Below are 27,038 nucleotides of genomic sequence, written 5' to 3' on the forward strand. Positions count from 1 at the left end.
TTAATGTCTTTTTTTTTTTTTAAGCAATCAAATATTTCCTGGAAACAGATTCAAGCATAGACAAGAACCAAAGCAATTGGCAATGTATAGTGAGGACATTACTATGCAAATAATCTCTCCATAAAATGGTACAATGTATCATTCGTTTTGTTTCTGATTAATATTAAAGTTTTTTTTTTCATTGACTCCATTTAGAATTACATTTCCATTACTACACTTCCATTAAAAATACATCACAATTAGATATGCGTTTTGCAAACTTTTGTTTGTGGATGTGATATTTACCATGCAAAACATAGAAATTCAAAACATACTCAAACCTTTTACTTTGGTGTGTGAAAGAACATACAGCATCTTTTAGAGACGGAATATAGTTAACATTTTTGGGGAAAATAAAAAAGAACATCAGATAAAATTTTTAAAGACAAATTACATGTATAAAACAAATGAGCCAAAAAAGTGCAGTTGTTGTCGATGTTCATGAATTCCGATAAAAAATATATTACATGGGTACATTTTTGTGAATTTTAAAGTGTAGCCTACACCTTAAACTTGAAAATACCAAACAAAGCATCTTTCTAATTAATATCAGAGATCTGTGCATTCTAATAATAATATTAATAAATAAATGCGGATTTAATGTTTAGATCGAGATGAAGAATGTTTTTACCGTCAGCTCTGTGTCAGCTGACCGATGTCGTGGAAGGAAGGCTGACGTCACCGCGGACATGGCTGCCGAGAGCGAGTGAGTGTTGGGTCTGCCGATAAATACCGCCAGAAACATGTATTTATTTTGAATTCTCATATAAATCAGTAGTAGTTTGATATACAAACTGAAAATATCTCATTTGTAAGACTAAAACTATTTAAATTACACACCACAGTTGGTTACGATAAAGGAGAGCTGTCATAGGTGACATGCCGTTTAAAAAACTAATAGTACATACCTATAAAAGTATGTAAGAAGATAATTTGGTCCGAGGCTAACATAAAGAATCTGTAGTTAGTTAATCAGACTTAACCGGTAGGCGTTAGATAGTCAATGTCGAAGTAAACAAATGGTCGAGTGTGTTAGTGCTGTGTTTATCTTTGGCCCTTTGGCCATCTGATGTGTCATGCTCAGGGTTGTTATAATTACACTAGTTCTACACGAAGTTCAGCTCACATCTGTTTGACCCCACAGTGTCCTGTCTGAAATCGAAGTGCTGCAGTCCATCTACTTGGATGAGCTCAGTGTTGATCAGAGAGATGAGGGGTAAATATTCGAGCATCTATTGCTCTTTTAGTTATTCATGAATTGCTTGAGATAATAATTCTGTATCATTAAAGCGGACAAAAATAAATCTGTCAAATCCGTCTCATTTCTAGAGGGTGGACAGTCAGTCTGGTACTCTATCCTTCCACTGCGGAGGACTGTCTGTCTCAGTTTGTCCGTCTTACTTTGACAATGGATCTGGACTCTCAGGTTTGTTGGTCAAATTGCTGTAATATTATGGTAATGTTACATCTTTACTGGCAACTTTTATGTCCCTGTTGGTGTTCTGAGAGTATTTTTTATTCACTTCCAGTACCCATATTCATCCCCTGGCATCTCTATTCACAATCCACGTGGACTCTCGGATGATAAACTGCTCAGGTGTTTGATTATTATTACAAACTGCTGTTTTAAAACTTTAAAATGTCCTGTTTATCTGTATACTTTCATATCCGCTGTTTTCCTCTGTTAGTTTACAGAGGAGTGTGCAGATGGAGGCAGAGTCATGTATCGGGACAGCTGTACTGTATCAGCTCATAGAGGTTTGGATTCTTCATTCAGTCCAAAAATACACCGCTTGTAGAAATTCAGGCTTTTATTCCGTAGGATGCATTTAATTGATCAAAACTGACAGTCAAGACATTTATAATGTTACAAAATTCTATTTCAAATAAATGGTGTTCTTTTAAACTTTCTATTCATCAATTATTAAGTAGCATAACATACATTGAAAATAGTAAGAAATGTTTCCTGAGCAGCAAATTGAATTATTAAAAGAAATTGCTGATTAAAACTTTGCCATCACGGGAATAAATTACATTTGAAAATATATTTCACAATATTGCTGATTTGCTGCCATTTATATCAAATGAATGCAGCCTTGGTGAGCATTGGACACTTGTTTCAAAAACATCTTTAAAGAGTGAGGTATGTGCCTTCCAACATGTGTTAGTCTCAAACAGTTTCTCTCTGTCATCCTCACAGAGAGCCAAAGAGATCCTGACCGAGAGCAATATTCCCCATGGAAACTGTGTCATCTGTCTGTATGGCTTTAAGGTCTGCTGTTTTCATTGTAACATGCACTTAGTGTGGTTTGTGGCCTGTTTGTAAAAGTTGTAAATATTGTTGCGCTTGTTCCTCCTCTTTCAAAACCATAGGAAGGGGAAGTGTTCACTAAGACCAGCTGCTATCACTATTTCCATTCTCACTGTCTCGGCCGCTACATCACTCACTCTGAGATGGAGCTGAAGGACCGTGAGAGGGAGCTGGAGGAGGACAAAACCAGAGACAGGACGGAGGAACAGGTGCGGCATCTTTTTCTACACGTTCATATGTTTTCCTTACTTCAAGCAAAATGCTACTCATTTGGTTTTCAATAATTTCCAGTCAACAGTTTTGTGTATTACATTATTACTATATAATTTAATTCAGTGTCAAACTGTGAAAGCTTAGCTAATTGCAGTCCATAAAGAGGCAGTGAGGTGAGCTTGAATAACAGGAAGCATTTATAATATTATGTATTTTTCGTTTCATTAACAGGAGTTAGCTGTTGTTTGCCCTGTGTGTAGAGACCCTCTCACCTATGATTTGGATGCCCTAGTTTCCTCTCCTGCTCCAGTTTTCACACAGGTAAGACACTCGGACACACTGTTTCATTCTCCGTGGATTCGGTGTTTGCAGTTGAGTCAAGCTAATCTGGCCTGACGTTTGTCATTGTTAGAAATGTCAAGTGGACAATGTCACCCTTGTGTTCTGTGCCAAGCAGTACACAAGCACTGCCAAGCAGTGCGTCATTGTCCCGTGTGCAGTCTCTCTTGTTAGCTGACTATGCCAGGATGTCTAGTTGGAAAGCTCAGCACCCTCATGTATGCTCACTGATCACATGTTGTGGACACACATGAATGTTGTGTTTATTATTCTTTCACACACAGCAGGACGATGCAGTCATGGGTGGGGAATTTAAAAAGAAATGGGCAGCACTCCAGAAGGTTCTGGAACGGCAGAAGGAAAAGGGCGGAGTTATTGACCCCGAAACAGAGTCCAATAGATTCCTAATTCACATTAATGAGGTAAATCCTAGATGGAACATAGATTACTTTTTATAATATTTTAGTAATAAAGGGGTCATGTACTGGCTTTGTTTTTTTTATTTCATACTGTTCTTTGAGGTCCACTTATGATGTTAGTAATCAAGGTTTTTACAGTAAAAAAAACATCAGAATTTAGAAGTAAGGGTGTATTCACACCAGGCAAGTGGATCAAATACAATGTAGATTTTTTTTTGTTTGGTGCAGTTGGCTTTCACACTGGCATTTTTTTTTGCAAGTGTAAAATTGTAAACGAAGCCACACGTGCCAAGATCCTCCATTCATTGGACAGAAGTTCTCAAGCAGAGAAAAACAGGAAGTTCAAAAACAGGCTAATCATGGAGATCTTTCATGGTGCAATTTCTATTCTTTAATTGATTTGGTGTTATCAGATACTGCCGCAATATGAAGAAATTTATGAGCATCAAATGAGAATGTCATAAAATAAATGAAAACAGTTACTCACACTTGTATGGTACAACATTGGATTCAATAAAACAGTCGGCGCAGCATCATCCGCGGTAAAATGAAATAAACAAAGGAACAAGTTCTTACTGGTCTGGTGCTTCATTAAAAATAAAGTTCATCATAAAAAGTTTATAATTTTTTTTGTTTCTGCGTAGGCCTGCAATTGTCATTTACCAATTATGTGTACAAATCAATGGGCTAAACAGGCAGTGATTTAGAAGCAGGCACTGATCTTCTGCGGAGGCCGAGTTTAGCCACACTATTACATCATAGAGTGGCACATTCTAAAACCTGCAGTTTTGGCTGATTGGCTTTAATAAAAGCTGTTTTTAGACTAACAAGAATGTTTTAAGTTCTGAAACAAACTGAATGTTTTATAGCACTGTGACATCTGATGATAAAGATCAAGGTAATTTTGATTTCTCAGTTCATGACCCCTTTTAATATTTATAATATTTATAAAATTTAACAGGAGCGATGATCGTATTTAGCTGCACTGTGTTCATTGCCTGAGTTCTCAATGTCAGAATGTGAAAAAATAAATGAATGTGGGATGTTTCCTCAGGGTCCAGCTAATGTTTCTGACACTCCTGCAACGGAGGATGCCTCCATTGCCGAATCTTCTCAGTCACTCCCTTCCTTGTCCCAGGATTCTACCGATGCAACCCAAGCCTCTCAAAGTCATCACACTACGGGCCAATCACAGCGCCTGTGCACTCATGAGAGAAGGCAGCAAGGTGACTTCAAGAGAGGTCGTAGAGGAAGAGGAGGCGGAAGAGGGGGATCAGCACGTCACACGATGACTACACCTGGGGTAGAACGACTGGGCAGGCTCATGCATTCTTCTGATAAGATTAATCATGTCAACTCCGGCCCACTGAACCCCACACCGCGGGGAGGAAGTACAGCACAAGGACAGGAATGTGAACTCGGTGATAAAATAACACAGCCTTTGACCAATGAAGAAGAAAAAAACGTTTCTCAAGTGAAGTTTACATCAGAATCCAACAGGGGACAAGATCTGAGCCAACAAAACGTGTGTATTTCAAAAGATGTGACTCAGACAATCTTACAGGAAGGACGCCCAGAAAGGGAACATGTGGGTCGAGGATGGAAGCGTGGCGGTCGTAGCTCCGGACGACAACATGGACACTGGCAGGAGAGGAACTTCAAGGGACCCAGTCACTGGGATACTTCTGGAAGTGTTTGCCACCGTGGAGGAGGACAACGAGCCCGAGAGGGAGGGGCTGGGCATCATCACAGAGGGGGCGGGGCTTATAGGGGTGGTGGCAGGGGTTTGCATCAGAGAGTGGAAAAAGAATTTAGGAAGGAGGGAGTGCTCTGACAATGGGAGAGGGGAGGTACAGGCAGAGGAACAAGCGTACCTCCCAGTTTCACCAGCTGTACCATCATTATGTCTGTGTCTATAATAAAGTTGTCCACAAGCAGTAAACTGGCCCATGTTTTTCCTTCCTCTCTTGGGTTCGTCATTGTTTTTAGTGAAAATAAAGGAGTAGACATTGCAATTAGGAAGGAGTCTAGCCATTGTAGAAGTTCAATGATGTTTAACTTTTTCCAAAGCAATTGTGAAAATGTCCTAAATCCATAAATCAGAACTTTGAAGTAGTTTGTTCTTTCTGTTGCAGGTTAAATAAGATAAAAGTTAAATAAATAGGATAGATGTAGTATTTAAGTATTTAATTTAGACACATATATATATATACACACACATACACGCGCGCGCGCACAGGGGATGTATAATTACAACATTTTAACAAATTTATCAAAATGTATAATGTGTTTATTCTTGTTAAAATACTTTATATAAAATGTGTATCATCTATATAAGTGAAACAAAACAGAGCACTATTACACAAAACAGACCAGGACTAGATTCGTTCTGCGCATGCGCGAGTCAACGCGGCGTGCGCAATGTTTTCAAATAGACAAAGATGTCTTCCGTAGCGATGTCGATGTCAAACAATCGCCACCCAAACATGAACAATTCATACGATAACTGCGGTTCAGAAGAGCGAATGGATGTTGAAATAGACGTTGGTCACGCTGGAAGCGACCGAGGAAGCTTGGAGACGGGAACGCGAGCGACATGTTCATCAAACGGCAGTGGCGGGGAAGAGGACGAGGCGGAGGCCGCGGATCGAGAACGAGAAGCCGCGGGCTCAAGTACTCCGCACTCCGGGGATGGGCTGTCGCACGTCGGCGGCAGAGAGCAGGAGGTGTCCGTAGAAATCGGGGAGACTTATTTGTGTCAGCGTGCGGACAAAACATGGCGTAAGCTCATGGCGTCAAGCAATGCGTAGTATAATATTTTTTCAGAAATAATTAATTTGCCATTTGTGATTAAATTCTGTATTACTTATGTATTATAATTTAATCATTATCGTTATGAAAACATGATTGAGAAATTCATAAGCGACAGCCCATGCAAACCCCAAATGTGCATGCACATACTTTTTATTTATTCATATGTTTTCTTTTTTTCTTTCAGATTCAGCAGAGGTTATTCAGTCTCGGCTGAATGAGCAGGAAGGCAGAGAAGAGTTTTATGTCCACTATGTTGGATGTGAGTGGAACTGCTTTACAGATGCTTTACAGGTTTGTGTATTACAGATTCAGTGAGCACAAGCTCTGTTTTGTCATTGGCAGTTAACAGACGTTTAGATGAGTGGGTTGGAAAGGCACGTTTGGCCCTGACGAAGACTGTGAAAGACGCAGTGAGAAAGAGTGTGGAGGAGGGAGGTGGAGGTGAACTAGTGGACCAGCCTGAGAGGAAGATCACCCGAAACCAGAAGCGTAAACATGACGAGATAAACCACGTTCAGAAGGTACCTGTCATCACGTCTCTGCACACGCTGATCTGTGTTGTTTCTGAGGAAGGCCACATCAGTCTGACAGCAACATGTGTAATTATTTGACTGCTTGTATTCTTCTCTCAGACGTATGCAGAGATGGACCCCACTACAGCAGCCCTGGAGAAAGAGCACGAGGCGGTACGAGGGGGGCAACATTTGCATAACACTCTTGCTTTGCATCCTCACACTGTTTATGGTGTTTTACATCAATATCAGTAACAAACTATGTCTACCCGTTTTCTGATTTTTATCCGAAATGTTGCTTTTATTTTCAGATCACAAAAGTAAAATATGTGGACAAGATTCAGATTGGAAACTTTGAGATTGACGCATGGTACTTCTCTCCTTTCCCTGAGGACTACGGAAAACAGCCCAAGCTCTGGATCTGTGAATACTGCCTGAAGTATATGAAGTATGAGAAGACTTTCAGATACCACCTGGTCAGTCCACACAATGGTTTTGTTGTTGATTTACACAGTAACGTCTGTTATTAAACCATAGGGGGTGCTATACATCTGTGCTGATGAGTTGAATGGCTTGGAATAGAGTGCAGCAGTGACTGCTTCTGTCAACTAAATATCAACAGGATTTTTCCAGTGGATTGTGGATTTTCTTTTTTTAAATAAGCTTTTTGACCAACAAAGGTTGAATAGAGTGTGTATGTATTAGACCTTAATTCAGGCATTTAACCAAAAGCCTATTAAAAAAAAACACTGACTTCGGTACAATGGAACCGGAAGTGCACTTTCTACAAGTATTTGTTCTTAGATCAGTGTTATTCATTGTCGATCAGCTGATTTTGTGTGTGTGTGTGTGTGTTTGTGTGTGTTCGTTTTATAGCATTTCCGTCTTCCCGGAGTAAGGTTAATGTTCTTGCTGAATTTACACTGTCTTTTGTTTTGCTGTTTCTTTGTTTCTCAATGGCTCCTGTTTCAGTCGCAGTGTCAGTGGCGTCAGCCTCCAGGCAAAGAGATTTATCGCAGGAACAATATCTCCGTGTACGAGGTTGATGGGAAGGACCATAAGGTGAGCCAGATCACACCTGCCATTAAAATGAAGCATAGAAACGAATTATTTTGGGACAGATTTCAAATCCCTATGCAGCTGTACCTTTTCCCCACAGTTTGTTGTTGACACTGTCCTTCTCGGTGCAGATCTACTGTCAGAATCTGTGTCTCCTGGCGAAGCTCTTTCTGGATCATAAAACGCTTTACTTCGATGTAGAGCCATTCATCTTCTACATCCTCACTGAAGTCAACAAACAGGGAGCACATATTGTGGGTTACTTCTCTAAGGTGAAGTGTTCCTTTGGTTTGTTTTTAAAGCGTATCTCTGTATGTGTATCTCGATTAACAATGTATTCTTGATGAGCAGGAGAAGGAGTCTCCAGATGGGAACAATGTGGCTTGTATTCTCACTCTTCCTCCATACCAGAGAAGAGGATATGGAAAATTTCTAATTGCATTCAGTAGGTTTCACCCCTGATTCACCTCTCGGCAGATGTTCCCTTCTGATTTAAGCACATACACTGATAACTGGAGTCATACTCTTCTCAGGTTATGAGTTGTCTAAGCTGGAGAGTACGGTGGGGTCTCCAGAGAAGCCTCTGTCAGACTTGGGGAAGTTGAGTTACAGGAGTTACTGGTCTTGGGTACTACTAGAGATTTTGCGAGACTTCAGAGGGACGCTGTCCATCAAAGACCTCAGGTACACATCCAGTCCCAAATACAAGAACAAACCTGCATGTAAACAAATGCATGAGGTTGCATGCAGAGTTAACTGCCAAGGCTTTGATGAAGAGATCTAACTAATGCATAATGTCTGCACCCACAGTCAGATGACCAGCATTACTCAGAGTGACATTATCAGCACGCTACAGTCTCTGAACATGGTCAAGTACTGGAAAGGTCAGCACGTCATCTGTGTCACACCAAAACTTGTCGAGGAGCATCTCAAAAGTGCCCAGTACAAGAAACCACCAATAACAGGTAACAGATCTGCCCCTTGTTCTATTTTGCTTTGTATATGTGTTAACATGCTTTTAAGAGTTTAAAACATTTAAATTTTGTTTCTACAGTGGACACACATTGTTTGAAATGGGCTCCTCCCAAACACAAGCAGGCCAAGTTCCCTAAAAAGTGAACGTGGCAAAAAGGGAGAGTGAAACCGCCCCTTCACCCAAGATGTTTTTCACAGCTAACCTAAATATCATGTAGAAATACTTTCTCCAAGAGGGAAAGGTCTAAGATTGTACATTTGCATTGTAATGAGTCTGTTATTTTTTTTAAATAAATGAATAGTAATATTCATGTCATTGTTTGTGAGTCATCTTTACTTAAAAATGAACATTTCAGTGCAACAGTATGGTAGACCTACTTCAGTTCTGTGTTCTGTGAGCTAGTTTAATATTATACCAGTCTCCCCTCCATCTTCACACAACTTTTGGATGAAGAAAGTTGTAAAGTCAAGCTACATTATGCTGAATTATTCATTTGGCAGTATAGAATTACTGATTCACATGAAGCACCTGTCTGGCTTTTAGGTGAAAGTTGATCCCTATATACAATATACTGAGAATAAGTCTGTATGTATGTGTGTGTGTGTGTGTGTGTGTGTGTGTGTGTGTGTAAGATAAAGAGGGTCAAATGACTGACCCTTCAACTTGAGGAACAATAACTTGGTTACAGTAATACTTAAAGGATACCACTGATACTGAACCTTATACGGTTTCATTCTTATTAATGGCAAATTATTTAATAAAGCTTTATTTATTTATATTTAAATAACATGTTAAATTATGTGTTCTAGATGCTTCAAGGTGTTTTTGGCAGACTTCTTATAACCAGTTATTTGTGAATACAGTGATTCAAATATGGTTACTCTAGTGATACAATGACAAATTAGTTGTTACTGCTGTTTTACAAAAAAAAAAAACATTTTCTTTAGTTTTCATTATGCATCTAAATATAGAAAATGTTGTTACAAGATGTTATATACATTAAAACAAAACGAACTGTATTTAAGTATTTTGAATATTAATCATTTTTCAGACTGTAAAATACTATTGTGTGGCGTGCGAAAAGATTACTCAGAATTCAGTTCATTGTTACCAAAAAGACTCAATCTAACCGAGCGACACGCAGGACTCCGGCGGGACCTGTGCTCTGCTGATGAGTTTTCTCTCTGAAGAGAACAACGGGCTCATTATTCGGGAGGAGATTGAGACGCGCGCTGTGATTGGACGCTGGCAGCAGGTAGAGACGCACAGGTACTTCAACGCATTCTCTGGCAAGTGAAGATTCCTGCGTGTTCACTCGCTGCTCTTTTCTTACTTCTCGAGCACATCACCTTCTTTGTCTTCAGCTCTCAGTAAATGTAAATGAATGTCGGAAAGACACGAATATGTTTCGTTCTCAGAGCGAGGCATCATCACGAATCTCTAACTTGGCTCGACGAGAGCCCTCAGATGTTCGAGGACGTTTTCTTGTGCGTTAGAAGATAACCTTTTAAAGTTGACAGACTTCTTCATTGTTCGTATATAAGTGACTGGATTATTTTTTTGAATAAAGGACCTCTGACATTACAAGTGAGTTTTTGGACCTTAACTGTTGATAACAATGTTGTTGTTTTTTTTATTATTATTATTGAATTAGAGCCCAATAAGTGTAAATTAGTTTATTCATGAACGTGATTATTTACACAAACTTGTCAAACTGAACAGAATGACTGATTCATGGCTGCAGCTCCTTGTCTTGATGTTAACAGGTAAGTCTTTGGGGTGTAGTAAATGTCTATTGCTAACTATTTGATTCAATGCATTCATTAAATTAATCATTTGTCGTTTTGTGTCTTAAAACATCAGGTCTGTCGACATGTGTGGCACAAGGTAATCATATACACACACACACACACACACACATATATATATATATATATATATATATATATATATATATATATATATATATATATATATATATTGTTGTTTTGTTTTGTTAGTAGTTTAATCTTTGTACTCAAGTTGTTTTAATAAGATTTTTTAATAATCATGAGAATTGAATAAAATTATGTAATTAGCCTTAGTACTAAAATACTGGCACCAAATACTTATTTCAATAACAAAAGTCTTCAAATATTTTTCCAGGTATAATAACATTTAAAGGTACACAGTTTAGTACAAATAAGACATAACTTTCTATTATAAAAAAAATTAAATAAAAATAAATCATTTATAATGTCTTGATTGTTTCTGTATTGGTCTAACGTATGTTTTACTGTTTTCTTGTCACATGACTCCAAATTGTCCTTCTATGTCAGTTACAGTTAGAGTTGGGTATCGTCTGAATTTCCTCAATTTCAAATCTGATCCTTATCGATTCCCAGTTTCTATTACAATGTGGTTTAAAAAAAAAATGAAGTCAATCATTTAGATTTAAATTTAGATTTCACACATATTGATTCTGTGTTTTTTTTTTTTTTATATATAATTGCTGCTGAATACCATAAACAAAAATCAGCTAGCTACATAAAAACTGGACTCAATTAAGAGCTGTTTACACTCTTAAAAACAAAGGTGCTTCAGGATGCCATAAAAGAACCTTTTTGTCTAATTGGTTCCATAAAGAACCTTAGAGTCTAAAGAACCTTTCTGTTTCACAAACGGTATGTAAATTGTAGTTCTCATAATTTTGAAGGAAAAAAATTGACAACTAAACAAAATCTCATTGAATTTATGAATGGAATGATTCAATGACTCACTCAAGATTTACCTGTTTCATTACTTGTTTCATTACTGGATACCGGTTTTGTTTGAACAAATCTTCTGAATGAATGATTCAACAGCCCCTTTTCACCACCTAAAGATAGAAGATGCGCACACAGGAATTGATAGGTGCAAATGAAATTGAAATTTTGCAAGAAGTATCCAATTCCTGACCTTAAGTATCTGATTCTGGAAATGGAATTGATTTTAGATTCCCAACCATAGTTACAGTGACTATATCACTTCAAATTTTATATTAATGATACATAACAAAATAAATAAATAAAAATGGATTTTTAATTTCATTTCTTTTTAAATAATAACAAAATGTTATGCTAAATAATTTTTGTCCATTTACATTATAAATTTGCCAGATTTTTATTTTATTTTATCCAAGTGACTTGCATCATATTTAAAGCCTCATTTAGATTAAATCCAAATGACAGACACAAAGTCCAAACTTGACTTGACTTGACTTGAAACTTGATGTTCAGAGTAAAGGAAAGCTCATTTTTGGTATGAATTTCATTTTCGTGCAGTTTTAATAGCTCAAAAAAGCAGAGCATCACGTCGTCACGTCTTTGACCTTTTTAAACCTTCTCCTTCTTACCCACAAGAGTTTTCACTCACACTTATGCTCCTGTCTGTGTAGCTCCTCATTAATACAGTGAGAAGATGTAATGATACTCCAGGGGCGTTGTAGGGCAGATGTGATCTGGTATACACAGTCTCTGTGTATGTACACTAAATCTCCTCTGACCTGTTCACGTTAAGTGTGCGGCAGGCCTCCGCTGGGGAAACGTATCGTGGGAGGAGCTGAAGCAGCAGCAGGGGCGTGGCCATGGCAAGTGGACATTCAGTTGGGAGCCAAAGGCCATGTTTGCGGTGGATCCATAATTGCAAAAAATTGGGTCCTTTCTGCTGCACACTGCTTTCCTAAGTATGTCTTATATCATATAATCAATGACAGTGTACTGTAGATTATAGAGAAGTTAATGTTCTTTATCTTCTATCCTCAGCCCCTCAGACGTGTCTTCGTATCGCCTGTACATGGGACGCCATCTGCTCAATGGCTATAACCAGTTTGAGATGGTCAGTCAGGTGCAGCAAGTGGTCGTTCCAGAAGGATACTCAAGCCCTCAGGAGGGCAGAGATGTAGCCTTAGTGCAGCTGCGCTCTCCAGTCACCTGGTCAGACAGGATCCAGCCTGTGTGTCTGCCATATGCTGGGTTCCAGTTCAACAGTGGAACCTTGTGCTACGTCACGGGCTGGGGATACACTCAGGAGGGTGGTAAGAATCCAAAAGACATAAGGGGAAACTAACAGATTTTACTGTTTAAAGTCATGCCAAATGATGTGGATTTTTTTTTTCTTTGGAGTGACAGCTGGATTTTCGTCTCATTTCTGTAGTGGTAGGAGGAGGAGAAATAGTTAAAAAGCAAGAGCAATGAGTAGAGCACATTTATTTCACTGAACTATTGATTTTTTTTTTCTTTCTACTTGTTTAACAGTATAGGTTCCACATCTGGTGAAGATCTTTAGGGTTGGGACAAACTGACCAAAAATCACGCTGTGAAAATCAAACTTAAAAAAAAAAAAAAGCAAACCTTGAACAATAATACTTCTCACCTATTACGAAAACAAAAACCTGTCTTCAAAACTGAATTTAGAAATAATTTGTACTTTTTTCCAGAAAATGTAAATATTATAAACAGTATTGTAACTGTTTTAAAACATCTTCCTGAAGCTCAAACAGTAGAGCATGTTATAAGCAACACCAAAATCATGGGTTCAGTTTCCAGCGAACTGAACACACACACATTATCTGATAAAAAAACGTATCATGCCTTCAGTGCAATGCAGGTCTTCAGCTGCCATATGTACAATGTATAAATGTAAATATCCTCAGAAGATAGTTTGGACGCTGACATTACGAAATACATAAAAAAGTTTCTATACAGCTGTCTTCAAGGATGAAATAGACAGGTCAGATTGACCCGCAAACATCCTAATCATAGCAGAAATTTTGCATGAACAGTATAATCGACAACACGACAGAGTGCAAGCATGTTCAGGACCCTGAAAAGACACAGTTTGAAGAAAAACATAAGTTTTCCAGTATTTCTAACATCTCTGAAATCAATCCAGAGCATAATATAAGATTCAGAAGATTTATTTATTGTCCTCAAGAGTGAGAAGAAAAATAAGTTTCCTGATGCCTTGCATTTATGCAAATTGCCCATTGCTTCTGCATTGAAAATATTAAAATGATTTGACATGGAAATGAGAGACAAGAGATAAGACTGCTTTCTGTCAGTAGCGAATACATGTATCACATAGCGGTCATGCAAAAAAGGAAAAAAACAATGTCCAGACAAAGACTTCCAGCTTATCACAGATCTATTCCCTATTTTATGTTATGCTACTTTAACAATGTTTTGGACATTTGGTAATTATTTGCATTTTGGGTTTGTCTCTGTTTTGTCTTTAAATAGTTTCTCTCGGTGGAGTCGGGCCGCTACAGGAAGTGCTGGTGCCCATTATCAACCAGTCCTCCTGCCAGTCAATGTATCAGATATTGTCATCTGATTTAGTAACAGTCAATATCTTATCAGACATGATCTGTGCTGGATACATGGAGGGAGGCAAGGATTCCTGTCAGGTATGTGAGACTATCACACTGCGATTGTACTGACTATCTACCATGTAAATAACATGATTTGTCTCTTACAGGGGGACTCTGGAGGCCCTCTGGTTTGTGCTGGTGGCAATGGGACTTGGATTCAAGCTGGAGTTGTAAGTTTTGGACTTGGCTGTGCTCAGAAGAACCGGCCAGGTATCTATTCCAGAGTCTCCAGCTTCGCGAGCCTCATCCGCAGCACAGTTCCAGAAGCTCACTTTCTCGGTCACGCTCAGAGGAGTGAAAGTCAAACGCTTCTGGTTCTTGGCCTCTCTTGTGCATTAGTACTTTTGTGGGGATAGTATATTCTTTAAGTATATATGCAATGCACATGGGAAACACAGTCAAGTTTTGAAAGTTTTGAAGTTTTGAGGTTTTGTTTGTGTGGCATTGATTTGCCATGTTCTACATGCTTTTGTGGAGCACAAAATGTACCCAATGCTGAGCTTCATATGTATTGCAAATTGTTTTTTTAACAATAATGTAATATGTGACATGTTTTATGATAGAGAGATCTGGCTATCTGATCCTTCCTAAGCACAGATCTAGTTGTTATATACTGTTGTTACTGTGAATTATATTTCTTTTATGCAGTTTCAGTAATGTCACCAAGGCATCAGAACACTGTAAAATGCCAATATTCAACATGATAAATACAATATCATTTTGTATTTCTTGTATTGATAATTTGTACTGAAAAATCTAAATGATTTGATTGCATAAGTCATAATATTGCACACTACACCTTTGTTCAACTGCTTTTACTCATTCATTCAGTAACAGTATTGTAACTTCTTAAATAATTATAGGATTTATATTAAATTAGAATGCCACCTGTGTTTTCCCTTTTGCTGCGTTTTTATTTATTGATGTTTATTATCTTTAGGAAGCACAGTTATAGCCATTGCAAAGGCCTTTGAGAGTTTTTTTTTTTAATGCATCATATACTTTTTGGGACTCACATATACCTAAAGATTTAACCCTGTATGGTACAAAGTTGCATTATGGCAATACTTAATTTCTACTTATTTCTTTTTATTCTGAAAAAAATATATATGGGAGATAAATATAATACAATATGGTAATGAAAAGGGATGGCCTTAAGGTAGTCAATGATGTGCTGTTTTTAAGTCAAATGACATTTGAATGTTCCTCCAAAACACTTTTCTCACGGTCACCCTCAACATTTGTTGAAGTGCTCCAGAAATTGCTCTGTTAACCGTATTTCTGATCATCTCATCTCAAGGGCCATTTTTGTATTTATGGCATCATCTTTGGTTAGTAATTTTTTATTCACAAATCAACATGGTTTAACATAGTTTAACTGTAATGATTGCAGTTATTTATTTATTTGAAGTGTTTATTGAAGTATAGTTGTATTTATGTATGAATAAGAAAATTATTTTTGTGTGTGGCAGATTTTGATGGAAATTAGGATTGGATGCATCAATTTTCTGTGCACTTCAAATGAAAAGAAAAGTCATAATTTAATAGAAAAACTAGACTACTTTTTGTCCATTTTCCATTGGCCTGTTTCCTAAACAGTATTTCCTTACTGTATAATGGTAACTTTAGTGTAAATACTGTGTAAACATCCAGAGCTGAACGGATGATAGTGTGTGACATCATCCCCGGTGCCGCCTGCAGGCTCACACCGACACAACCGCGTCCATCTCCGTGCAGCTGCGCAGTTAATATCGGTAACCGAAGGTGACTGACTGTGCAGCATTGCTCAAACTGGTCTTCTGCAGAAGCTTCTAAAACGATTTCCAGCGCGATTATGGCGTCAAATGGTGAGATCTGTTCAGTGCAATATGATTTCGCGTTTATAACAGTCGCTATAGACTTCCTAAACACAGAAACTGATGCAAAATGCTACTCGCGGTTTTCCGCAAATAGGTCACTTGGCATGGGTCACTCGCTCTTGGTGAGGACATTTAGGGATGCTATGTACTTGTTACAGAAGCGACAGACGTATTTAAACCAATTATGGTTTAATTTATGAAAGATAAAAACGAAGAACATGTCGGCACCCGCCATTTTGTTTGCCGCTCTTTGCTGGCTTGTTCTAGTCCTACTGACCTATATTTGCACCGAACCCACTGTATAACAATTTACATTCCGTTTCAATAAATTAATAGTGTTAAATATGATTAACTAGCTCTATCTGGTGTTTTCGACAACCCACATACACTCGACGCGACAAAACTGGAACGCTTCGATGACCATTAGTGCGTTATGTGAGTGACTGTGAGACGGTTATTGTTAGAAACGGGAGCTTGTTTACTTGTATGAAGAGGATAGTTCATCCAAACAATTGTTACCTTTGACTTCTGTTGGCTGGACCAAAACAAACAAACAGCCAAACAGAAGACAGCCCATACAGGTTTAGAATGACATGGAGGAATAAATAATGACATTTCGTTTTGTTGTGAACTATACTCTCTACCTTATCTTCCTAAGGCCTACTTAGACTGATTTCTGATCTCCCAAATACTTGTAAATGACCAAAATAGCCACAATCTATAATGAACGTTGTCTTTTCCCTTTAGATTATGCCCAAACCTCAGGCCATGGGTAAGTTTACAGCATCCTTCCCAAAGTGGTGACATAATATTTAACGATTGCTCACATTTATGATTAAAACAATAAACTAATTATTGCTGTGCCCAGTTACGGTGGTTATGGAGGACAGTCCAACCAGAGTTACAGTCAACCCTCCGGCCAAACCTACAGCCAGCAGAGCTATGGAGGATACAACCAAAACCCAGAGAGCAGTTCTGCTCAGGGTGGATATAGTTCCAGCTATGGACAGTCCCAGTCAGGTATTAGTCATTAATGCCTCCAATTAAACCAAACATATTGTGAATAGGCCATCTTTAGCTATCATATCTAAATCCTTGTGGTTTTATAGGAGGATATGGGTCTCAGCCCCCCTCTCAGGGCTATAATCAGTCCAGTCAGTCCTACAGCTCTGGAGGCTACAGTAACAGCAGCCAGCCTCCTCCAGCTCAAAGTGCAGGCTACAACCAGCAGTCCTCTTATTCGGGCTATAACCAGCATCAGTCTGCTCCTCCATCTGCCTCTAGGTCAGATTTCAGCTGGATGTCAGTGTGTCTAAAGCTAGTTTTGTTAAAGATAATACTAGTGCTCAATGTTGTTGTTTTTTAGTGAACAGAATGTGATGATATTGAGTGGAATATGTTAAACCCATTTTGTGTTTCAGCAGCTATGGCAGCAGCTCGCAGTCATCTGGCTACGGTCAGCAGCAGCAGCAGGAGGGTGGGGGTGGATATGGTGCCAGTGGGGGTCAGTCTGGAGGATACGGGGGCAGTGGAGGACCGAGCGGTGGATACGGGGGTAGTGGGGGGCAGCAGCAGTCCTCTCAGCATGGAGGAGGGCCTTACAACCAATCTCCCAACTACAGCTCTCCTCCACCTCAAAACTATGGGACACAAACTCAGTACGAACAGGGAGGTGAGCTTGAGAGACTCGCTCTGCATATAGAATTTGGTGGTAATAGGATCTAGAGCTGTTCAGTTTGTAGTTCAAAACCTAAAAATAGAATTGGCTTTTTACAACAAGCAACTCAACTTTGCTTAAATATTTGCTTCGTTTGTTTATGTTGTAGAACTAAACAAGTAATTCTAAGCACAACCCTTATTGACTATTAAATGGAAGAAGAAGAAAAAATAGTTTCCAAAGAAATATTACAATTCTGCATCTTGTTACAAAATTAGTACTATAATAAGCTCAAATATCAATTATGTTTAATATCTTCTGACTGGATGGAATCATGGACAAAAAGAACACACAAGAGTCTGTGGCCACCATATGCTGCGTGGTTTTCTGTTGAATCTGTCAACTCAAATATGCAAACTATAATTCGCGTAGTGTCGTGTAGTGTCTTCCAGCATTTATACCACAACAAATGTAATCTAAATGTAAAAGTAGAGGAAATGAGCATGCACAGTTTGTTCTCCAGCTTTGGTCAATATACTTCCAATCATCAATACAGATCAATTAGAAAAAGCTCTTAACATCAGCTGATAAACTATATGGTGTCAACAAGTCCTACATATCTACTCAAAAAGTTCTTTCGAAGTACTAATGGAGTGTCAGGCTGGAATGTTTAAGGCAGACATGATGTATTTCAATCTCAATGTGTTGTATTTTCTGTTGTAGGCTACAGCCAAGATTCCCCACCAATGAGTGGAGGAGGAGGAGGCGGCTATGGGGGCCAGGATGGTGGATATAGCCAGGATGGTCGAGGTGGACGTGGTCGCGGAGGTGGAGGTGGCTTTGGAGGTCGAGGAGCGGGTGGCTTTGACAGAGGTGGTCGTGGAGGACCCCGTGGCAGAGGAGGAATGGGGTAAGCAAATATTCACGTCACGCACTTTCCCCGTCACCTTCACCACATAAAGTCCACCTGTATGCATCTGCGTTTCATTTAGGAAAAAAACAACAGGTAAAAGGTTAAAATAGAGCCAAAGGTGTTGCACCTTATCAACTGGCTAGGCTGATAGTAAATGGTGGCCTTGACCTCGATTAACTACAGTTAAAATGTCTTGAATTGTGGTGTAAAGTCTCGGTCTACACAAAACATTAACTTGGAGTAAAACTCAATGCAGAAATTGCATCCAATTATGAGCCAGAATGGTCTGGTTTATGATTTATTGGTGATTCTCACATTCATGTATTTACTTAAAATGATACATGATGTTAAGCTGGTACCGGTGTGCTGAATATTTCCATGTCTTCACCCTTCACTAGATGGAACCAGCCAAAGGTTCACATAAAATTATACAAAAACGAATCGAAAGTTGCAATAAATGACCAGGTCTTTATGAATGAATTATGGGTTTGGAAGTGAAAATAAGATGATCATTTTACTACTTGTCTGTGGGAGTGCATCACATCACTTTTGCCTTCACACGTCCACATTGCACATTGAGACCAGGAGTTTAAAACTGTTATAATTGATTATATTGTTTTAGGTTTTGTTGACATGTAGTGTTAAAGTATAGTAAATTGTTTTCATTATGATTTCTCATCAGTTATGCTTTTACTATGTTTTAGCTTTCAAGTACTTAGGTATTTAGGTTTAATCCTATGTTAATATGTTCTGATACGATTTAAAAAAGTTAACATGCAGAGTATTGTGAACGACTGTATTGATTTGGCCTTTTTTTTTTTTTAAATCCGCATTGAAGTGTTTGAGTTATCGGTGTAAATTGATTCGGTATGATGTTTTAATGGGAAAAACCTCTTTCAATCACTACTCGAAAGTGAGAACATGAGTCTTAGAGTGCTAAAATGGTTGCTTGTTTCTGCTTCTGCTGCATTTTTCCCCCAGATACCAAAACCAAAGTATTGGCACATGCATAGTATCAAGAACATACAGTCTTTCACAAACATCCCAAAATTGTATTAAAGTGCCCCGTTATGGATTTTTGAAAAAGACCTTTCATGCAGTGTGTAACAGCTCTAAGTGAATGAAAACATCCTGCAGAGTTTTCAATCTGAAAGTGCACCATGTATAATGTTATTGTCTCTCAAGAAAGAGACACCTCTGAATCATTGAAACGAGTCATTTTTTAAAACGAATCCCAAACCATTTCATGTTGACATCAACGCACACTTGTTGCTTGTGCAGACTTGGGAAAACTTTATTTTGGCTTTGGTCTGAATGAAAATGCTAGTTCATTCTTTGCTACTGGGTGCTGCTTTTGGAGCGGTAAAAATAGCTGTTTCCCCAAAGCACACATGCTTTTGTTGTACACAAAGCAGCACTGCGCTCAGAAACACTGATTATCAGGCATTACAGGCAAGATGAAATTAAAATGAGATCAGTCGATCAATCACCGCAGATTAGCGTCACGCAAAGGAGGGGTTTGTAAAAATGAATCGTTGAGCAAATAGTTTGGGAGACATTGACCATATGAGGTAAAAATGTATGCATATTATAAGATAATGAAAGTGTTTTTTGACCTTGCATGCATGTCAACCTGATGTTGGGGACACCCAAAACCAAATTATGAATCTTTCATAACCCATAATAGGGGCACTTTAATGGGAAGGTTAAATTAAGATAACTGTTTGAAGCAGCAGATGGCTGTGATCTCACATTCTGGTCCACACCTTAAGGTGCTGTCATGTAAAAACACCTGTTCTCTAAATCTTCTCCATCCTCTCCTACAGGATAATTGTGTATTGCAATGCTTTAATGAATCTTTAAATCTCCTCCTAGGCTGTTTTCTACAAGGTTCAGCGATTTAGGCTTATCCTTTTGAAGAGGATAAAACAGAAACACAGGCTCTAGAAAGCTGGGAACTGGGAAAGATTAGTTTCAAGAATAAATTAGGCATGTGTGACTATCAATCAAAAATTAAAAAAACTTATGGGCAAAAAAAAGAAAACGAAAAGGTTTTGCATTAGGGAATGTTTAAAGATCCTTTCAAATCTTAAAAGGATCCTAAAACAGTATGGAACAGTTGGTTTCATCCAAAAGGGGGGAGAGTGGTCACATCAGTCATGTCTCTATTAATTTAAATGCAAAACTGAATGCAGTGTGTGCAGTTTCTGTCCAAAGTAACAGAACATGGATATTTTTTGGGTGAAGGTCCTGGGCTAAAGAACTGATAAAAGAAAATAATTAATTTGGTGAAACACAATGATTGAGTTCACAGATGCACTGCAAATCTGTACGGTAAATAAAATATATGGTAATTATTTTGCGCAAAATGGTTATGATATAGGGCCCCCACATGATTTTGGGAAGGATATATCAAAAGGGTTTCCCAGAAGCCCTAATGGGTTATGGGGAAAGGTGAACCTAGTGAGAGGGGACAGCAGGGATGGGGGGCAATGGGGATCTGGTAGAAAAGATGATGGAGATGGGTGGGGCCTTTCCAGCCTCAAGAGTGAAATGGGGCACAACCCTCATCAACCTTCAATTCGTCTCGCTTCTCTCTCCTTCTCCGTCAGAATGGGTGATCGTGGAGGATTCAATAAGTTTGGTGGTAAGTGACAAACTCTTTAAACAAGGAAATTAAGGGGTTTAAAGAGATCCTGGTCAAAGGGGTGGAGTGGGCATCTGGTTGTGTCACAGACAAACCTGCATTAAAAGACTACACTGAAGTGAAAGTGGTAACCTCTTGGTGTGTGTGGTAAACAACTACGCTTTAATAGATTTAGCAAGAGCATGCTCAATATGGATGGTTAAGAAAGAAATGCAAACTAATTTGAAAACCTTCATAGGAAAAAAAATCTTTAATTCTGTAATTTACTTAACCTCATGTTGTTTAAGTGTAAACAACATTTTCTTCTGTTGAACATAACCTGTAATTAAATTTGTGGGGTGACTTACTGCTATTATTTCATCATTCTTTCTTTTGTTAATGTTGCTACACACTTCAAAAACATCCTCAATATAAGGAACAAATATAAGGAATATTTAGGAATAGAAGTCTATTGAATCAGAAGCTATTGAGCAGACTCAGAAACATGGAACAAAATGGTTAATAACGTGACCGTTTTGGTCACTCCAAGTGTATTGTTGTGGTTTATTATGCACTTATTAAAAAAGCACAATTCTGTAGCTGATGTGCAAAAATAGTCAGTTGTGTTGCAAAAAATACTTTATTTTTTTTTTTAGCACTTTTTTTTTTTTTTCTCAATGCTTGCATCTACTGTGGCAGTATCGTTTTGTGGCGGTCGGACAGTAAAAGTGATGCGCACATACCTTTATCAGCTTGACTGTTCTTACAATGCATGTAATGCCTCAATCATTCAAGTCAATTTGAATGAAAAATTTCTATACACTTTACTGATTTTTATTTTACCGGGACCCTTTTTTTTTTTTTTTTTTTTTTTTTTTTTTTAACAACCACACACAAAAAAATATTGTTAGAATTTACCTTGAAGAATCCAATACGTTTTTTAAAATTTGTTTTGAATTTTGAATCTAACTTTTTGTTGCACCCAACTTATACTCTGAGCACTTTTGCTGTTTAAAAGGTGGATTCAGGTGGCCAACAACTGGATTCTAAAGGTAGTCCAAATCCATTGGTGTCAGGTGGTTTTAGTGTTGTACTTGTCCGATAAAGGTCCTGATGGAATAATTCAACAGGAACAAGTTTATGAGCTAAAACAACAGGAATGGAGACCTGGAGATAGAAGGGGTCCATATTGCAAAGCAGGTTCACAATATATAACAATTTGAAACATGCGTAATATGTTCATAATTGCTTGAACATGATCGCATCGGCTGGAAACCAACATGCTGGTATTCTTCACATGGTTTCTAACTGGTAACTACGTCAAATGGCATCTAAAGGTATAACAAGGAGTTTAAACTTATCTGGCTAGCTCAAATACAATTTGATATGCAACCAGATCCAGTGAAAATTGTCATGGGTTTCGTATGGAAAGAATATTTGCTGGAGATGGTGGATTGTATGGGACACTTCAAGATCATTTCAAAGCTTGGGGTAAAGGAACATCAGGCTGTCTAAAACAGTGAGTCATGGTCATATTTCCTAATACTGAAAGTACAACATATGGGTTTATTTTTTTATTTTTTTTTGATAACTTAAGATTAGACTGGTAAGATGGTGGTTCATCGTTGATCATCGTAATCTTCTTAAAACGTCAGTGGTGTTGGTAACTATTCTAAGGGTTTGCCAAATTACTTGCAGTTGTGAAAAATGGTTGCTTAACCTGGGAAAATCCAATATCTAGATGTGCTCAGAAAGCAAAAGCAATGACACAGCCCAGTGTCTGACTGTTTGGAAATCTGCTTTTGTGGGATGGAGGATGAGAACCTTATCATATGGCCAATAAATGTACGGTCATTGATGTAATGTGTCCAAATATCACGTATTACTGTGATGTGCAGTGCTGATGATGGAGTTACTCCTCATTAAAAAGGTGAATGATACTGGTTGCAAATTGGTATCCAGTGGTATTTTAAGGTGGAATATTAAAATTGGCTGTGCATGTTTTAAAGTTGACCAAATACCTACAACTAATAAAGATGACAAGAAACCAACAACAACAAAAGACCCAATCGCTGCTCTGCGCTAAGCTGACAGTAAAAGTATGGTTGCAGGGGTTTGAACTAGACGGTTATTGCATGGTTTCCGCTTTGCAATGAGGGATTAGAAGCCACTACATGGAGTTGTCTGAGATGTATTTCGGATTGCCTATGAGTATAAATCAAGCTACAACTATTGGTACAGAAGGAAAGAATCTCCTACTTGAGACCTCGGACTTACTCAAATGTTGGCCAGTTTTCATCAGTTTTAAAAATGTGTCTTGTTGGTTGGTGCTTGTGTGGTGTTCCTCTCTCAAATATCCAGCTACAGATGTGCATCAGGTCTGGTTTTCTATATCTGGAGCATACATTATATATAACTGATTATGGTACAGAAGTATATGACCGGCAAAATGATTAAGACTGAGTAATATAAGTGTGCGTAATTTGTGTATTTGTGTACATATGTAATATTAATGACCGTTCCTTTCACTTCAAAGGGCCCAGGGATCATGGAGTTGGTGGGCCCAATAGTAAGTCAAAAACATAAACGTGTATATATTTCTTGCATTATTAGACCATTATCCAGCCTGATTATAAATTATTATTTTTTTATACAGTGCAGGAGCAGGATAACTCTGACAACAACACCATCTTTGTACAAGGTCTTGGAGACGACTATACCGTGGAGTCCGTAGCAGATTTCTTCAAACAGATCGGCATCATCAAGGTGGAAAAGAGAGAGAAAACTGTCACTGTGCAGCAAACTGTCTTTGCATAGTTCTCCTTATCTTAATGATTTTGTGTTCTCACACAGGTCAATAAGAAAACAGGATTACCCATGATAAATCTGTACACAGACCGAGAGACAGGGAAGCTTAAAGGGGAGGCTACTGTTTCCTTTGATGACCCTCCTTCTGCAAAAGCAGCCATTGATTGGTTTGATGGTATGTTGCTCAGAGTAGATCATACTACCTTTTCCCTAAAACAAGTTTATTTCCATTTGCTTAATTTTTCCTGCACATCGAAGTCGCATCTTTCCTCCTCAGGTAAGGATTTTAGTGGAAATCCTATCAAGGTGTCCTTCGCTACCCGCAGAGCTGAATTTGGACGCGGCGGCGGCAGCATGAGAGGGGCTCGTGGTCGAGGAGGTAAGATTATAGCTCACTGTGGTGTTTTAAATCATCTCCTTTTTTGTTTAGTTTTCCTGATATGGTTTTCTTCCCCTCTCGCAGGGCCGATGGGCCGTGGAGGATTCGGGGGTGGAAGAGATGCTGGTGGTTTCCCAGGCAACAATGGCGGCGGCAGCGGTGGCCAGCAAAGAGCAGGAGACTGGAAATGTTCAAACCCGTAAGTGTTGGTTTGTAAACACTTACCAAATTGTTTACGGTTACATAATACAAATTATATACAGTACACTCACGTAACGTATTAAATACTACATCAAACATCAACTGGCGGCTTTAACGTTAACATTATTGTAATGTTGCTTTTCTCTCGTGTGGGCAGAACTTGTGGTAATATGAACTTCTCGTGGCGAAATGAGTGTAATCAGTGCAAAGCTCCCAAACCGGAGGGAAGTGGAGGAGGAATGCCACCGATGGGAGGTAAAGAGAAACATTTCTGCCGAAGAGAACAAGATGCTGCAGTCGTGTGTGACCGAGTGAACTCCTGTGTCTGTTTTTGTAGGTGGTTTTGGTGGCGACCGGGGCAGAGGCGGTTTTGATCGAGGTGGTTTCCGCGGCCGTGGTGGCGATCGAGGGGGCTTCAGAGGAGGGAGGGGAGGTGACCGCGGAGGATTTGGATCTGGCAAGATGGACTCAAGGTGAAATTACTGATGATTTACACTCTGGCACATGTTCAAATGTTATTTAGTAGAAAACTGATTTTCAGTATACGCTGTTCATCAGTGAAAAATGTATTTCATTGCCTGCGTTGTGTGTTTTTCAGGGGTGAACACCGACATGACCGCAGAGACCGGCCTTACTAATGGGAGCAATTCTCTTTAGACTTTAATTCGATGTGTGACCAGTATTCACTTCACTTCAACATGTATTACCTTGTTGCTCATGTTTTGTGTTGTATGTTGTCAAAGTGTTTTTGTTTTAGTTCTGGTAATTTTTTTTGTGTGTGTTCTCTCTATTCTGATATTCTTGATCACAAATTTTGTTTTTTCTCTCTGAATTTGCTGGTGTTTAAATCACAGTTGTAATATTTGTGCAGTTTATTAAATGTACTTTCTTTTTGAATATTTTTTAAAACCGTGGTTTAAAATTCTAAACTTGTAATGTGACATTATTTCAACATCTTTTTATCCTATCTAAATTCTTTATCTATGGCATTAAGAAAAACAAACAAATGTTTTTTCTCTAAATATAATGATCAAATCAATTCTCAAAATAATATTTTGTTTAAATTCAGGTTTATTATAGTCGAGTAAAACAAACATTTATTACTTTTCATTACGTTTATTTTCTTTAAAATAAACCCAACCGAGAGTCATTTAATAATAAATTCACTTCATTTCCGGTGTTTGCCAAGTTTCAATTTCATTTTCATTTAGTTTAAAATATAATTGAATAAAACCTATATTCCTAAAAAAAAATTAAAAAAAAAAAAAATATATATATAAAAACAGAAACAGTCAAAATATCAATAAAACCGATCATATTTAAACATCAAATTATACTAAAATAATTACTTAAAGATTAATGGCATTAAGTTTTCACAACAGTAATCTATTTATAGTTTAAATTATAGGAAGGCATTTCACTATGTCAAGTGACAAATGATGGTGAGCTTGAGGTGCGTCCCAGTTACTCAGTGCACACTTGTCTATAGAGAACCAGATGGCTATAAAAGCATAACATGACTCCCCTCAATAGTTATTTCTAATCAGTCCTAGAACAGTGATACTGAAGGGTGAATGAAGGTGAGACCACAACACAACAGTTCAGTTCTTGAGGAAGTGTGAACTCTCAGACCTCCAGCTTGCACCTCAGGAGTGTGTTGTTGTCAGGTTGTTGTGAACATTGGCATGCAAAAATTAGGAGCCAACAAAAGCACAGGTAAAAGAAAGGGATTATACTTACCTACCATTAAATTTACAACCTCACCTCAAGTTGTGGCCTAATGGTTAGAGAGTCGGACTCCCAATCGAAAGGTTGTGAGTTCGAGTCTCGGGCCGGCAGGAATTGTGAGTGGGGGGAGTGCATGTACAGTTCTCTCTCCACCTTCAATACCACGACTTAGGTGCCCTTGAGCAAGGCACCGAACCCCAACTGCTCCCCGGGCGCCGCAGCATAAATGGCTGCCCACTGCTCCGGGTGTGTGTTCACAGTGTGTGTGTGTTACATCTCACTATCAATAAATGTTGAATTACATGTGAGATGGAGCAGCACCACCTGCTGTCCACTAACGTGTAGGGGTATCTGAACTTCTGGACAGAAGAATATAAAATATGTGAAATGTAATTGAATAATAAAGACTAAAAAATGTGATTGGAAAGCTCGGATATTCTCGGACTTGTGTGCTATGTGTAGGTTATAGTGTTTTTTTCTCCATATCTGAAACACGCATGCACCAATATCGTTACATTATGTTGTTCAATGATTAATAATCTCATAATCTTATAAAGCCTCGCAGGAGTCTACGGAGTATAAAACATGCTGCAGAGCTACTTTATATATCACAACTTTATATTTCTTTGTATTGTTTCTTTGACTAAGTTATTATATCGCGATTATACGAGTTATTTAGAAATGCGAGTTACATTTAAATAATTCTTATTATTAAAGTTTATTTTGCAGCTCGTTTTACTCCCAAATTATCGGTTGTATTAGTAGCGCATAACTCCTCATTTATAAGCACCCTTTT

At 38.3% G+C, this 27,038-nt stretch overlaps 4 protein-coding genes across 4 annotated transcripts; all 4 read left to right on the forward strand.

Moving 5' to 3' along the window:
• The first annotated feature begins 638 nt into the window (after window positions 1–638).
• Window positions 639–5,263, forward strand: LOC132145716 (E3 ubiquitin-protein ligase RNF25-like). Its single transcript, XM_059556942.1, has 10 exons — window positions 639–745; window positions 1,184–1,255; window positions 1,369–1,465; window positions 1,569–1,636; window positions 1,728–1,797; window positions 2,240–2,311; window positions 2,413–2,559; window positions 2,795–2,884; window positions 3,187–3,324; window positions 4,376–5,263. Exons 1-10 carry the CDS (start codon window positions 654–656, stop codon window positions 5,153–5,155), a joined length of 1,626 nt encoding a protein of 541 aa, XP_059412925.1. The 5' UTR covers window positions 639–653; the 3' UTR covers window positions 5,156–5,263.
• Window positions 5,264–5,709: 446 nt separating this feature from the next.
• LOC132145737 (histone acetyltransferase KAT8-like) lies at window positions 5,710–8,992 on the forward strand. The gene is made up of 11 exons (XM_059556961.1): window positions 5,710–6,102; window positions 6,320–6,394; window positions 6,478–6,656; window positions 6,768–6,821; window positions 6,959–7,123; window positions 7,620–7,709; window positions 7,838–7,978; window positions 8,058–8,151; window positions 8,240–8,390; window positions 8,517–8,671; window positions 8,761–8,992. Exons 1-11 carry the CDS (start codon window positions 5,763–5,765, stop codon window positions 8,823–8,825), a joined length of 1,509 nt encoding a protein of 502 aa, XP_059412944.1. The 5' UTR covers window positions 5,710–5,762; the 3' UTR covers window positions 8,826–8,992.
• Window positions 8,993–10,384: 1,392 nt separating this feature from the next.
• Window positions 10,385–14,474, forward strand: si:dkey-16l2.17 (serine protease 33). Its single transcript, XM_059556967.1, has 6 exons — window positions 10,385–10,448; window positions 10,546–10,569; window positions 12,220–12,385; window positions 12,465–12,736; window positions 13,941–14,107; window positions 14,179–14,474. Exons 1-6 carry the CDS (start codon window positions 10,406–10,408, stop codon window positions 14,425–14,427), a joined length of 921 nt encoding a protein of 306 aa, XP_059412950.1. The 5' UTR covers window positions 10,385–10,405; the 3' UTR covers window positions 14,428–14,474.
• A 1,280-nt stretch (window positions 14,475–15,754) lies between these two features.
• fus (FUS RNA binding protein) lies at window positions 15,755–25,406 on the forward strand. The gene is made up of 15 exons (XM_059556983.1): window positions 15,755–15,918; window positions 16,678–16,702; window positions 16,799–16,950; window positions 17,040–17,214; window positions 17,355–17,602; window positions 18,311–18,497; window positions 21,113–21,147; window positions 23,663–23,695; window positions 23,783–23,892; window positions 23,980–24,109; window positions 24,212–24,313; window positions 24,398–24,512; window positions 24,672–24,769; window positions 24,852–24,987; window positions 25,113–25,406. The coding sequence occupies exons 1-15, from the start codon at window positions 15,906–15,908 to the stop codon at window positions 25,150–25,152; spliced, it is 1,599 nt and encodes a 532-aa protein (XP_059412966.1). The 5' UTR covers window positions 15,755–15,905; the 3' UTR covers window positions 25,153–25,406.
• The last annotated feature ends 1,632 nt before the right edge of the window (window positions 25,407–27,038 follow it).

This window comes from Carassius carassius, chromosome 1, assembly GCF_963082965.1.
Source record: "Carassius carassius chromosome 1, fCarCar2.1, whole genome shotgun sequence".
Lineage (NCBI taxonomy): Eukaryota > Metazoa > Chordata > Actinopteri > Cypriniformes > Cyprinidae > Carassius > Carassius carassius.